Source organism: Hyaena hyaena, unplaced genomic scaffold, assembly GCF_003009895.1.
Source record: "Hyaena hyaena isolate Hyena2069 unplaced genomic scaffold, ASM300989v1 scaffold_71, whole genome shotgun sequence".
NCBI classification, from domain to species: domain Eukaryota; kingdom Metazoa; phylum Chordata; class Mammalia; order Carnivora; family Hyaenidae; genus Hyaena; species Hyaena hyaena.
The window spans coordinates 3587861-3603190 of NW_024080704.1; the positions used below are offsets into that span (position 1 = coordinate 3587861).

At 34.9% G+C, this 15330-nt stretch overlaps 1 protein-coding gene across 1 annotated transcript in view; it reads left to right on the plus strand.

Moving 5' to 3' along the window:
• Window positions 1-15330, plus strand: part of ABCA12 (ATP binding cassette subfamily A member 12) — a 169270-nt gene that overhangs the window by 64885 nt on the left and 89055 nt on the right. The window contains exons 5-8 of the mRNA XM_039233104.1: window positions 1980-2077; window positions 4928-5113; window positions 6772-6950; window positions 12951-13063. Coding sequence (XP_039089035.1) covers window positions 1980-2077; window positions 4928-5113; window positions 6772-6950; window positions 12951-13063 — 576 coding nt within the window. The remainder of the gene's footprint in view (window positions 1-1979; window positions 2078-4927; window positions 5114-6771; window positions 6951-12950; window positions 13064-15330) is intronic.

Below are 15330 nucleotides of genomic sequence, written 5' to 3' on the forward strand. Positions count from 1 at the left end.
GAAAAAAAAAAAAAGAAGTACCTTTAAAAACGCCATAGACTATTTAAGATTCTATAACATTGTGTAAATTGGTACAGGCACTGTGGAAAACAGTATGGAGGCTCCTCAAAAATTAAAAATAGAAATACCACATTGTCCAGTAATTCCACTACTAGGTATTTACTCAAATAAAATGATATACTAATTTCAAAAGATATATGCACCCCTGTGTTTATTGCAGCACTATTTACAATAGGCAAGACATGGGAACAACCAAAGAATTCATTGATAGATAAATGAATAAAGAAGATATGGAACACGTGCACACGTGTGTGCACGAGCACTCATGCACACACACACATACACAAACACACACATACACATACTGGAATGCTATGCCACCATAAAAAAGGATGAGATCTTTCCATTTGCAGCAACATGGCTGGACATAGAGGGTATTAGACTAAGTGAAATAAGCCAGACTGAGAGAGATAAATACCATATGATTTCACTCATAAGTGGAATATAAAACACAAAACAAAGCAAATGAATAAACAAACAAAAAGAACCAAACCTATAAAGACAGGTCACCAGAAAGATCACCAGAAAGATTGCCAGAGGAAAGGGGGAGGGAGGACAGACAACATGGGTAAAGCGGAGTGAAAGACACAGTCTTACAGTTATGGAATAAATAAGTCACAAGAATAAAGGACAGAGAACAGGAAATAGGGAATTAAGTCAATGATATTGTAATAGTGTTGGATGGTAACAGGCAATAACTACACTTGTGGTGTGCGTAGCATACCATATGGATAAGTTGAATCACTATGTTGTAGACCTAAAACTAATATAACATTGTGTGTCAATGATCCATCCCCCAAAAATAAAAACAAAAACAAAACAGAAAACTGTGACATTAAATAACATTCCAATACAAGTTGGTGGGCCAAATGAAAAAGGTCCTGTTGTGTTAATATTGGAGGAATATGGTGGTGAGTGGTTCTGAGGAGTTAATGTTCTGTTGTGAATGATCTGAGGGTATTTGGCTGAGTAGCTTAAAGCTCGGTGGAAATAAGATCATAGTGTTGTGGTCTAGTAAGCTTTGCTTGGCTCAGTAGCCGCAGATTATGTTTCTTACCCTACCCTCGCCACACGTCTCACTAATGTATCGCCTGGTCTAGAGGAATCAGCTGGTAAATTCTTCAGCCCCACAGGCATTATAATAAAACGTAAGCCATCGATGATAGATCATTGGATTTTTTAATACTAAGATTCTTTGCTGTGAGGATAACAAACTATCTCTAAAACGTATGAAAGGCAACATACTGGTTACTGAACATGCGTGCTATAGGCATGACCATAATCTTCTAGCTAATGCTCCTAACCCAGAACATTCTGCCACGTCATAAATAGTACTAGATGAGGCTACTTTGAGAATTACTTAATTAGAGTATACTGTAGTTTGGACTAATTGCTTCATCCCATTTATTTCATCTGAAATATCTTTCGGAAAACACTTTGGGGAAGAAAGAATTTATGATCCTAAGCAGATTTTAGCCTCCCAATTGAATAATTAAAAAGAAAACCATTATCACCAGATGTGCATTGCCAGATCCTTTGAACAGATGTTAGTTATGATGGATCTGTGAAGCTCATGGAGACACCTCAAATCCTCCAGGCCTGCACAGAAATGATGTACTTTATTAGGCAATAATACTAGTGATGAAGTTTAATGACATAAACTGGAATGAAAGCAAATGACATCTAAGCTGATTGGAAAAAACCCAAGAGCAGACCAAAACCATCACAATTTTATGTGAAAAGAAATAATGATGAAATTTGCTGTTTTGCCAGTTCAGAACTTTCATGGAAGATCCATATTTGAGTACATTCTTGCTGTGGGGTATATAAGGGCACAAGTGATATTTATGGGTTGTTGTGTGACTGCCCATTTTTGTATGTCTGTTTAGAATGCTAATCTGTTCTTTTTTATATGACAGCCACAGTATTTCCCAGTTCAAGTTCTAATTTGGCAAGTACTGGAACAGATACTTTCAATGGCAGTCAAGTCCTTGCCCGAATCCTTGATTTGGAAAAGGTAATTTCACTCAGTTTTATAATGGATTGATAATAAATAGCAGTTGAACAAATACTTTAATAAAAGGAATTCCCAATCAGGAAGAGATTTGGGACACCCTCCCATTTGGAATAATATCCCAGGGAAATTTTTTTCCTAGGAGCTCTTCCATAAAAAGCTTCATTCTTGGAGTGCCTGGGTAGCTCAGTTGGTTCAGGGTCTGACTTCTGCTCAGGTCATGATCTCGCAGTCCGTGGGTTCGAACCCCGCATTGGTCTCCGTGCTGCTGAATGTTGCTTTGTATTCCATGTCTCCTTCTCTCTCTGCCCCTCTCCCACTTGTACTCTGTCTCTCTGTCTCAAAAATAAATAAACATTTTTTTAAAAAAGCTTAATTCTCAGACATTCTGAATTCTTTAAGTTCTTGGACATTTATTTACTTCCCTGTTAAGTCCCTGAATCAAACTTAACATTTTCCTTTAGTAAGAGATAGGGTGGCATTATATATGACCCTCTAAATTTTTGAAAAAGGGAAGAAAAAAAGGAATATGAAAGCAAATGAAGCTCTCACACTGATTAAACTTGCTGCCACATCCATACTGATCATGCCTTTGGAAAATTTGGAGCTATGAAAAATATCTCCCGGAAGTAATAAAATCCTTTTGCATAGTGTAGTTTGGAGAGCTCACATAGCAATCCCTCTCTGTTCACTAGTCATTTCTTTTAAGATTTCAGATGCAAAAAAATATAAGCATAATTTCTGTCAGAGGCATAAACTAGCAGCCTATGAGCTAAGAGTGTGGGGGGGGTGGGGGGTGGGGGGGGAAATTTTAGGAATTGAATTTGAATGCCTTTACACAGGACAGGTACTCTTCTGTTGACCACAGTCCTCACTTTTCATTATTGTCTTTCATCCAGCCATATTTATACAGTTATTTGGCTGGTACCTGCAGGCATTTGAATCCTGCTTTATGTGCTCCTCAGATATCAAAAAGAGATCATTTTCAACATTTTCTAATAGATTTCTCTCATTCACTCACTGTCTATCTCTCTCTCATACTCACTTGTACACATATGCATTTTAAATTATATATTCATGTTTTATGTAGTAGACATATCTTCCATCTGGATGGAACATAGGACATAGCTTTGACTTTTATTCATATTCCAGTGATCATAACCTCTGCTGCTTAATATGTCTCTGTTAGTTACCCTTAAAAACATTGTGTATAAATGAGACATTTTAATAAACTGATTTATGTAAATAAGTCAAAGTTTACAACAAAAAAGGGATTCCAAGAAAGGCACTATTACTCATCAAGACAATTCTACCAGTGTTAACTGAAATATAAGACTTTCCCATTCAGTTTAGTCTAGATTTTGAAAGTCTAGTTCCAACAGGAATATTTGAGATACCTAAAGCACCCTATTTGGCATAAGAAGCCCCCAATATGCACAGTTAATTCCAATTTAAAGCCTCCCTAAATCAGGCCAGTATGTAAATGGGGGAAAGTTATTTTATTACATTTCTCTTCCTTCTGTATTGGTTCCTAGAAGCAAACTGTCTTGAATTGGATCAGCTAAATTCTTTAATATATAGAATAAAAATGCTATTCTCAAAAATACCACTTTACTGTGTTGAAACTCCCAAATTCTCTTTCTCATATGGAATGAAATTTCAGAATTTTGTGAGGCAGCACAGAGTCCTGTATCCAGTGGAGATAAGTCAAAAATGAATTTTCTATGTATAGATACATATTTTTAGAGTACTTGGAGCAGGGAAGGGATGTCAAAATTAGGATGACATATTGATGCCTGTGTCAGCAATCTCTCTGATTCCTCTTTCTTTCTCTTTACTGCTTTCTGCAACCCTTGCAAAAATGAGTAGAGAAATCACTTTGGAGTGAGTTTATGTGTAATGTTAAGAAAGAGATATGTATGAATGACTAGAGGACTTGGCACTTATAGTATATCCTGGAATAAGTAGATCCTGTCTTGTTCCATTCACTTAGAAGTTGCGTCACTAGAAGGCAGAGTGCAGCTTCTGTGACATAATCTTAAGGGGAAGATAAAGTTAAATGGCCCTCACCTAACAGGGTTATAAGAATTAATTGTTAGGAAGGACCCATTAAATATTATAACTAAGTATAACTGGCTCTGTAAATACCTAAAAACCTACAATGGTCAATGTGATCACTATTCTACCTGAAATTAGTGCTGTGTCTGGCTGGTCTCTACTGTGAAATAGATAGAGGACTTAGAATGATTCCATTATGAAAGTGCTTTCCAATTACTGCTTTCATTAATTATATACTTTTATGTGTTTTCATGCATATGTTTTCTTTTTCTCTTCATATGCATACTTCTTAAATGAAGTATTTCTTTACAAATGAAACGTAGTCCATGTTTGTCTGCTTCATTAAAAACACTGTTTATCTTGGACTCAGAAGCTCCTCATCTTTGGAAGTCTTCCAGAGACGGCAGCCAGTTTCCCAGGAAGTGTCACGGTTAGGACACCTGAGTTTGCTGCTGAAACCCCAGGAGAAAGTCAGATTTTCAAGTCTGAAGATTCTTGTGAGAAAAGATCGTGTGCATTTAGTTTCTCTGGTCAGAGAGAGGAAATGAGTTCAACCAAACAAGTCATACATGAATCATTTAAATCATAACAGTGACAAGAGTGATCACATTCACACATTCTCTTGTAACTTGTAATAAACAAGCCAAATGTATTTTAGTGTTATTTGAATAGTAGCTATAATGCGGGACCTTAAAATGGCTATTGTGGAAACAAGTCTATTTCCCTGAAGACTAGAATACTTCATATCTGTGTGTACTAACATCCTTATCCCACTCTTCTCTCACACATTTTTAGCTGTTAAAGCAAAATTCAACTTCAGAAGACATTCGGAGAGAACTTTGTGAGAGCTCTCCGGACTATATTGCTCATTATGCCTTCTCTTGGACCACTCTAGGGAAAAATGTTTTTAACAAATTTTGCCTATCCAATATGACCTTTTTAGAGTCTTCTCTCCATGAACTAACAAACCAATTCTCTCAGGTGAGTGTAAATATTTTAATGATCAAGAACTCTTAAACAATGAAAGGAAAGTATTGTTTCCATTCTTGTATCCACAAGTAATTCAACTTGAGTCAAAGAGCAAGTCCATAGTCCACATGGACTGGGAAATGTGGACTGGAATATGTGCTCACCCTTGGCATGAGTTCCTCACACAGAGATTCACACTCAATGTCTAATTCTAGGTAATGTCTGTTTTCCATTTAAATGTTCAGGATTGAAATGATTTCAATGCTGAACCAAAAATACTGCATTTTGGCTAACATAGACACATCTTTGTAGATGGCTTTGCTCTATGGTGAATGAAGATTTTTTTCTCTTGAGATATTTTAGTAAAATTACTAAGGATGCAATATAAGCTTAATAATTAAACTTTGGAGCCATATAACTCTCTAAAGTTAGAGTAATGGGTAATCTTTTAAATTTTTCTCATTAACATCAAGTCTACTTTGAAAAGCTGATTTTTGATAAAACAATATATTCCTCTCCCCAAAACAGTGTACATTAGAGACAAGGACATTTACTGTATAGTGGTAATGGCCACTTTTATACACTATTCTTAACACTATGATATGCAAATTTAATGAAACCCCACATACAGTGAAAGATCACAAAAAAATTCAGAATTTTCTTGGAATTTCATAACCAGGAATAAATGAAACATGTTCACTTCTGATATTTTCCTCTTGGTTCTTTGAATTTTATTCTAATTTTTGTTAAGTTCAGAGTGCTTGAATTACCTTTAGTAATCTGAGTTTTCCAAATGAACCAGATTAGAGACAGTGTTATAATAACTCCAATCCAACTTAGAGCACTTAAAATGCTTTCTTAACAATTCAGCAGTCATGTAGAGTAGAATGTGTGCTTAAGAATATATTGTTCAAAATCACATTCTCAGCATGAAAGAACCTGAAGTACAACTGAATAAAAGACTGACTTTACCAGTGTGAATGAGTTTATTAAGAAAATTACTTTGGGTGGGAATATAATGAAGAAATACTTTACTTTGAAAGTACTACCTGGGTCCTGTGATCCAGAGCAAGAGCAGAAGCCATGGTTTTTGTTATTTGTTTGCTTATAAGATGTGATTATTATATAGATTCACTTACTATATAAATCATTTATTATAACTAAAGTTCCTGATATGGCAACAAAATGTTGGAAATATTTTATCCCATTAAGTATGTATGTATGTATGTGTAATTATAACAGTAAATACATATAGTTTTAAGGGTTCCGAACCCAAATAATAAATAATATAAAGTCTACTAATGGATATAGTGAAGATATCTCTGTAACTCCTAAACCAGATATCCTAGGGAAAAACAAAAATATTACTAGAACCCAATTTCATTTTAAGAAATTAATAAATGCAATTTAAAATATTTTGTATAAATAAATGTAGCTCTGTTAACCAAGCTTGAAATATGCCAATTTCTCAAGGTACAGGAAAAAAAATCCAATTATGTTTAAGTATATTAGAAATGGTTATAATTTTTCAAAGTATAGGATGATTTCATATTGTATGCAAATCAGGAAAAAATTATGTGAAACTCTAAATTTTTAATTCTTTCAAAAACATTAAGCCATGTGATTACAAATGCCAAACTCTCATTTCGTACTGTTTGTCATTTTATAAGATATCAAGTGATTCCAACAACCAGAAGACAGTATTTCAGGAAATGGTCAAAGTGCTGTCCTTCTTCTCACAAGTACAAGAGCAGGCAGCTGTGTGGCAGCTCCTTTCTAGTTTCCCAAATGTGTTCCAGAATGAGACGACACTGAGCAATCTGCTTGATGTTCTTCGAAATGCAAACAGGTAAGAAAATATGAGAATCAAGTGGGACATTACTGTTCACAAAGAAGTCTTTTTTTTTTTTTGGAATGTTATCTGTGAGGATCACTGGTAGGTAAGTAATTTAAACATGGAACAGAAATCCTTCAGCACCTTATTGCAAATTTTAGCAATGAAGATGAAGGTATTAGTTAAGCAAAGAAAACAAAACACAGTGTGCCTGTCAGGGTTATCCAAGTGTACGTGAAGAAGCGAGGAGGAACACGAAGTTAACAAATGTATTGTCAGTTGATATTGCAGCTTCTGAAAAAGGTGTGTGACAGGACCAGTCATAGATTAGAACATTGGCTCTGGCTCATTCAGGGAAAACCAGAACTCTGTGCATTTAGCATTTAAACTGCCCAAGAATAAACTATTCCTTTGATACCATCCAATATAAAACAGTCTGTTGGTTGGAGTTTTGAATCGAGCTACCCCTGTGGGGTTGGCTTCCCTTATGTACAGCCAGCCTATACATGACCTTTCTAAAGCTGCATATTAGATTGACTTTATTTGACATTTATGACACAAAGATTTGAAATTATTTGTGCAGGAGAAATCCATTTAATTTTTTTAATGTTTATTTTTTTAAATATTCATTTTATGTGTGTGTGTGAGAGAGAGACAGAGACACAGAGATAGAGTGTGAGTAGGGGAGAGGCAGAGAGAGAGGGAGACACAGAATCTGAAGCAGGCTCCAGGCTCTGCTCTGTCAGCACACAGCCCAATGTGGGGCTTGAACCCAGGAACTGTGAGATCATGACCGAAGCCAAAGTTGGACGCTTACTGACTGAGCCACCCAGGTGCCCTCAGGAGAAATCCCTTTAAAGATTATTTCCTTATAAAAGAATTCAGACTATTACCAGCAATTAAGACTTAATGGTCTTATATTTAAGTTTTGACTTTGACTCCTGTCTAGCTAATTTGGAAATGTGCTTAAAACACACACACACACACACACACACACACACACAAACTACATCAACAACCATCAATTATTGTGTGTCTGTTACATACCAGGCACTTTGCTGTGCCCTTTATATATCCACGTTACATCCTACAGCTAAACTAATACTTATTTTGTAAATGAGGTAACAGAGGGTCATGAAAATTAGTATCTGATGATTATACAACAAGGAGGGTTTAAACCTAGGTTTTCTAACCCCAGAATGCAGGCTCCCTCTCTAATATGTTATTAGGAGCATGATGTATTCCATCTATAATGTCTGAAGCACCAGAAGAGAGTGTTCTCATCTTCTTTGGAAAGCTTCCAAGAGCTTATGTTTGTTCAAAGACCTTATAATAAGCCCTTATGTTAATCTCATTAGATCCCACAACAATGCTCTGAGATTGAGACAACAGATAGCCCTGTTTTGTAGAAAAGGAAACAAACTCTTTCAAATGACTTCTCCAAGGTTCTAGAGCTAGGTAAGTGGCAAAGGCAGGACCTGAAGTCAAGGAATCTGAATCCAAGTCTTATGCTTTTTCCACCATAGCATGTCATAACTAAATTACAGAAGGGCAAGATGTTAAGAAGTTTGGTTTTCTAAATTGGTCCTCATTTTAGCACTTAGGGTAATTTTCACTTGCCCAGAATTTTGGCAAGTTATTCATCCTCTTGTTCTTATTTATATTCTGTCTTAACAAGCAAATGGGTAAATCAAAGGAGAAAGAATCATTTGAATTATATAATGTAGCCATAAAAAGAGTCAAAATAATAATCAGACCACAGTAAGACATCACTACACACTCATTAGAATGGGTAAAATTTTAAAAGATGGACAACCCCAATTGTTGGCAAGAATGTAGAACAAATAGAATTCTTTGGAAAACAGTGTGATAGCTTCTCTCTCTTTTTTTTTTTTTTTTTTGAGAGAGAGATAGAGACAGTGTCAGTGTGATCAAGGGAGGGTCAGAGAAAGAGAGGGAGACACAGAATCTGAAGACAGGCTCCAGGCTCTGAGCTGGCTGTCAGCAGAGAGCCCAACACGAACCCACGAACCATGAGATCATGACCTGAGCCAAAGTCGGACACTTAACCGACTGAGCCACCCAGGCGCCCTCAGTGTGATAGCTTCTAATGAAGTTAACAGGAGGTCCGTATGATGTAGCAGTCTACTCTTAGATATTTACCCAAGTAAATGAAAACATATGCCCACATGAAGACTTGTATGCTATGTTTACATCAGATTTATTCATAATAACTAAAAATTGAGGGAAAAACAAATATCCATAAATAGAACAGCAAAAGAATTATAGATAATTTATACATTGGAATTCTACTCCACAAGAAAAACAAATGATTACTGAGTCACACAATAATATGAATACATTTATTATGCTGGCAAAAGAATCCAGATCCCTCCCCCTCAAAAAAAGAACACCCGCTGGATGTGTAGATATTATATTATTCCATTTATAGGAAGTTCTCAAATTGACAAAATTTATAGTGTTAGGAATTAGATCACTGGATCCCAGGACAACTGTTGGGAGCATGAGGAAATGTTTTGGGGATTATTGAAATGCTTTGTATTGTATTAGCATGGTGGCTACATGAATACATACATTTGTTAAAACTCACTGAATGATAACCTAAAATAGGTGGATCTTATTGTGTGTGTATTATACCTCAACTAAATTTGGTTAAGAAACAACAAATAAAAAAACAAAAATCCCACAAAATAATATTTAGTAGAAGGTAGGAGATCCAAAAAATACTTTAGGGTTAAAAATAAAAAAGTAAATAAAATAGTATAGGCATTGTTTTAGTGAAGTAAATTTTATAGGATGGGCATTACACTGTAGCTATTTGAATTCTTTTAAAATTTAGAATTATTACATATTATATCATTATGAAGTAGAACAGTTTGTCCAGTAATGATTACAAATGTTGTAAGCCAGTCTACATGATAATGAAAAAGAAAACAGAAATAGCCAGAAAGAAATAAAGTAAATGACATTTGACTTTAAACAATCCTTTTTTTTAAGTGGTCAATACTTATTTAATTTAGTTTTTATTGCTATTTATACACTTGTTTTTTCTAATATGATAGCCCTTGGCTATCTAATATGGCTTTCTAGTATGATAACCACATTTTGACTAAGACTGAAGTTTTAACTTTAACTTTTAAACACTGATATTTGATTCAGTTAATGGTAAACCTTTTAGTATGTTTGGAACCATGTTGATATGTGAACCTACATTTCAACTATAATTGAAATGAAATCTAAATATGGAATAAATATTTTCAATGAAAATTTATCATCTAAATTCAGATGCTCCATAGTGTAAAATTCATGGTGAATTTTGAAAAAAGACATAAAATATTTCATTAATAATTTTTATGTTGATTAGCTATTGAAGTGATAATATTGGATGTATTAGATTTAATAAAATAGTTTATTAAAATTAATTTCATCTATTTCTTTTAGTTTTCTTAACATGACTACTATAAAATTTAAACATGCGGCTGGCATTATATTTCTGTTGGCGAGCCCTTTATAAACCATTTTTTTCAAGTTAAATCTTCTTTATTATTATTATTGAGCTGACAATGTGATTAAGAGTCATAATTTCCTGACATAAATTGGCTACGTACCAAATTAGAGTCTCATTAGTTTATCTTACTCTTGTTGATCAAGTAATAGGGATAAATGAACTTCACAAAAACTTAGTCATTTCCTTCAACAGCTTCTTATTTTTTGACTTGTAAATTCTTATTAAACTGTCACCAAAACCAGATTATACAATGCTAATGTTATGACATAAATTAGCAAAAATGAGCAATCTCAAAAATATCAAGAAGTATAAATGGAAAAATTATATGTGATTTTCACCATTTATGAGGAAGCTGTGCTGAAATCCAAATCATGAGAACTCTTAAAATTTAAGATAAGTTGTCTTTGGATAACTTCCATTTTTATATGATAAAGAGCAGGAAAAAAATCTATGAAGTAAAATAAAAGCATTTTGATCAATGAAGGGTTCAAAGGATTTCAGAGATGAGGGTGAAGTGTCATTATTTTTAAGTTAAATGTCGTGTTATAAATAGATGAATTAAATCTACTGACATTTTACTAATGATATGCACAACAATAATGTTGACCGCTTTAATGAGATTGCCAACTGTTCGATCTTTGAAGGTGTTACAGTGAAACAACAGAGCACGTGAGTTAGGCAGAGGGCCAAGTTGGGAGAAATCTAGTGGAAATCTATAACCTAAGACAGTCTAACTTGTCTCCATGGTCAGAAGTGTTCAGAAGCAACCCAAAGTCTGAGAACTGGGAGATTCTTAGGGCAAATATAGAATGCCTGAGGTATCCACTGCTATGTGTATAGAGCAGAGAAGAAAAAAACACAGCCATGCCTCTACGGCCAAACACAATAACAGGTTGATAATGCCTTTGGGCTCCTGTGGAAACGTTCTGCCCTCCTCCTCTCCAGCCATGTTGGGGCACAGAGGCAAGATGAGGAATGGAAAGAACATAGACTGTGCAATTAGACAAAATCAACTGTACTTACAAATAACTAGATAACCTTGTATACATTATATAACTGTTGAACTTTAGTTTTCCCACTGTAAAACAGGGGGAATAAAATGGACTTTAGAAATTATTAGAGGACTAAATAAAGTTACATACATGTTTATATATATACATATGCACGTATTTCTATGTATACCTCATACTATACTAGAAACTAGAAGACACTCAATATTTACTTTTCTAAATATAGCTTTTATTCACAGGTAGGAAGCTGAAATTAAAATGATCTTAATCTATTAAAAATTTCAGAAATATCATAGAAAACCATGAAAGTATATGCACATACTGTATCTATTACTGGAGTGAGCTTTTAGTTCACTAGGATACATAGGGAAAAACTATTAGCTAATTTGTACATTTAACTTCATGATGGCAGATTGTTAATGAAGCCTATTGTTCTAGTTACTACTCATGTAAATTAAAGCATTGCCCTTGATTATTGATATAAATCACAGTATTTGAAACACTCAGATGTACAATGACAGCTTTTTTTAAATGTACAAATGACAATAAAGGGATACAAAAGACATTTCTTAGGAAACAAATTGCTTTTTGAAAATATTGAATAAACTCAAGCATAAGGGAATTTGCTGATTGGCCATCCCCATCGCAGACCTCACATAAAAACTCTAGGAAAATAGTGTCAGTTGGTCTGGATATTAGTTTTGAGCCACCCCTGGAGTAGTGCCTATGGGCCACTTAGAGAATAGAATGCTATCTTTAATTAGGGCAGGCTCTGTTTCTTTTTCAAAAACATTACCCTTTGTTTAGCAAAAGATAAATATTTATCAAATGCTTAAATAATTATTATTCCTGAAATGGGGTCCTTTCTCTAGCCTTGATTTTTTTTTTTTTTTATTTAGAGAGAGGGAGAGAGAAAGAGAGCACACAAGTGGGGGAAAAGAGGCAGAGGGGCAGAAGAAGAAAGAATCCCAAGCAGGCTCCATTCTCAGCACAGAGCCTGATGCGGGGCTCAATCGCACAACCCTGGGACCATGACCTGAGCCCAGATCAAGAATTGGACACTCAACCAATTGAGCTATGCAGGTGCCCCTAGGCTTGATTTTTAATAAAAATAATTTCCAATATTTAAATTTTCCCTTAAATAGAAAAAAGCCATCATTTCATTGGATGTAGCTATTCCTAACCACTTATTTTTAAGTTTCTTACCAGAAACAATTGATATGAACTTTACTCCCTTACTTTTAGGCCATTGAATCCCAAGTCTTTAGAATCTGGGAAATGTAAAATGCTCTGTCCGGTTCAAAAATTTGGGGGCATTTTGTGCATGAACAAACAAGTAATTAAAAGACAAAAGCAGCATCTTGTCTTCTACATTATAATTTTCTATACTGTAGCCATTTTCCCCTTGAATAACCTTTTGTGTCTGTCTGCAAACCCTGAAATGCGATCTGGTTTAATTGTTTTTTGACTCGCTAGCGCACTGCTGGTCGTGCAGAAGGTTTATCCACGTGTTACAACTAACGAAGGTTTCAAAACTCTCCATAAATCTGTTAAACATCTGCTGTACACTTTCGACTCCCCAGCTCAAGGTATTGTATTTCCATCTAACTATATCGAATTATGTGTCACAAAGCCTGTTAGAAATATAAAAACAGAATGCAACCAAAATAATCATTTATAGACGATATTATTCTTAGGTGGGCAAATATGCCTCACCTCAATGTCCATCTCTTGGTAATCAAAGAAAGTGAGAAATGGCTAGAAAAGAAACCATGACTTTTTAGGATTTTTATTTAGGTGAAAATTGTCTCTCTTAGCTTATAAAACTATGTTTATACTTGGTATGAAAAATAAATATTAGGACCAAGCCTCAACAAAAAGATTTCTACCACTTTTTGGAGCAAAAGCCTACACTGAATTGCAGTATTTTTACCCTCATTACTAGATATTGGCTTTTTAATCAGGATGAATCTTTCATTGATAAAAATATACCCCTCAACCAGCCATCTTGAAAATACTTGATGGACATCACAGCATGAATATTGGTATAAATCTGCTGTCATTCCCAGCGAGACAAGCTATAGCATGTTACCAGTGAGTCAGAAAATATCACCTTTGCATATACACAATAGCATTATATACCACACACATGGAAATACACAGATATATATACACACAGACACATATAGGCAAAGATTTAGGGCCATAAAGAATAAATATCCTCTTTGAAGTACCAAGTACATACAGTGTTTGGTTAGCATTTGTCTTTTCTGAATGAGTTTAGAATTCTGTTTTCTCAGCTCACTTTGCCAGCTTTCCAATATTTAGACTCTACCTTTGGATTACAAGTTAAGTATCCTGAGAGCATCAGGTCAGAAGCTGATTGTTCATTTTACTATTACTCATTAAACTACTAGTTTTCATATTAATAACAAGTTTCAATATGCTTTGAAGAATTCTCGTTGGACAGTCTAACATACTTTAGAAACCAACTTCTGCTAAGCTAGAGCATTTTTTATATCCACAATTACAAAATTAATGACTAGTTTGTAAGATTGATTGTTGTAAAATTTAATGGTCTTGACACACATTAGGAAAAAAATGCTTGCTCTTTAAAAAAAAGTTCAGGCCAGACAACCAGACTGTACACCAATGAACACTAATTATTTCCTCTGTATTTTTTTATTTGCATTTTGAAGACTTGAGAATTTCAAGTTTCTTCTTACCACTCTTTTTCTTTTCATCTTTAGATTCACACCTTGGAATTATATAAAGTAAAGTTAAAAACATTTTTACAAAGGACAGAAGCTCATCAGTGGCTTGCTTAGAAGTCAGAGAAGCAACATTTCTTATTAACTGAGTCATCAAAACACTTTCCCTGGTGAACAGAACAGCTCAGTTTTCAATATTTACCAATGGCCATGTTTCATGTCTATGAATATGCTAATGATTTGGGCATGTATTAAAACATGTCATTGGGCAGTCAAGTTGACAAGGAAATACACCAAAGAAATGTGCTGTTATTTATAAAATTTGAAGTGCTTACATTTGTTTATTTTTTAATTTCCTATACTTGTGACTTTATCAGTCTGAGGATTAAAGCAGTAGCATTTATATCAATTCCTGAACGTCCTTAACCCCAAACCCCTACCTTCTTGAGCAGAAATCTTGTGGCCTTTGATATATTCTTCTAGGTATTTCTGCAAATCCTTCAGTGAACTCAAACTTGTCATTGAAGGCTGAACCAGTGACCCTAGTTTAAGAGTGCTTGGGTTTCTAGCCCCAAGTCAGATGCTTGCCATGATGCCCAGGCCACGTTGTGCTTGGTCTTCCTGACTTTTGGCAGTATCCATGAAACTAACACACTTCTCATTTGAATTTACACTCAGTTAAGCTGGAGTGTGGTGATGTATCATAGCATAGCTGCTTGGGCTCTCTCTCATGTATGAGAGGGTCCAGATTGCTTTGAAAATCTCATATCACTCTTTTGAAGAAGGAAATTAAGAAACAGTAGCTTTTGTGTTAATGCTAAGTGCTTTACTATCTTAAATCACTGTTCTCAGTAAAATAAGTCCATGAGATAGAATTATTATTCTATTTTACAGACTAAACTGAGGCACAGGGAGGCTCAGCACTTTGCCTATGCTAACCACCCAGCAAGTGGTTGAACTAAGATGAGATCTCTCTGTCCCCAAGCCAGTCCTCTTGAGTTCTTTGACAGATGGGCTTATTCACATTTACTTTCTAGGACATACACACTTGATTCTAGGATATTTCTTGGGTCATGAAAGTACTTGCCACCATCAAACCTCAGAATAGCTCTCACTTTCAGCCACTGTGGAGTTTGATTGATCAT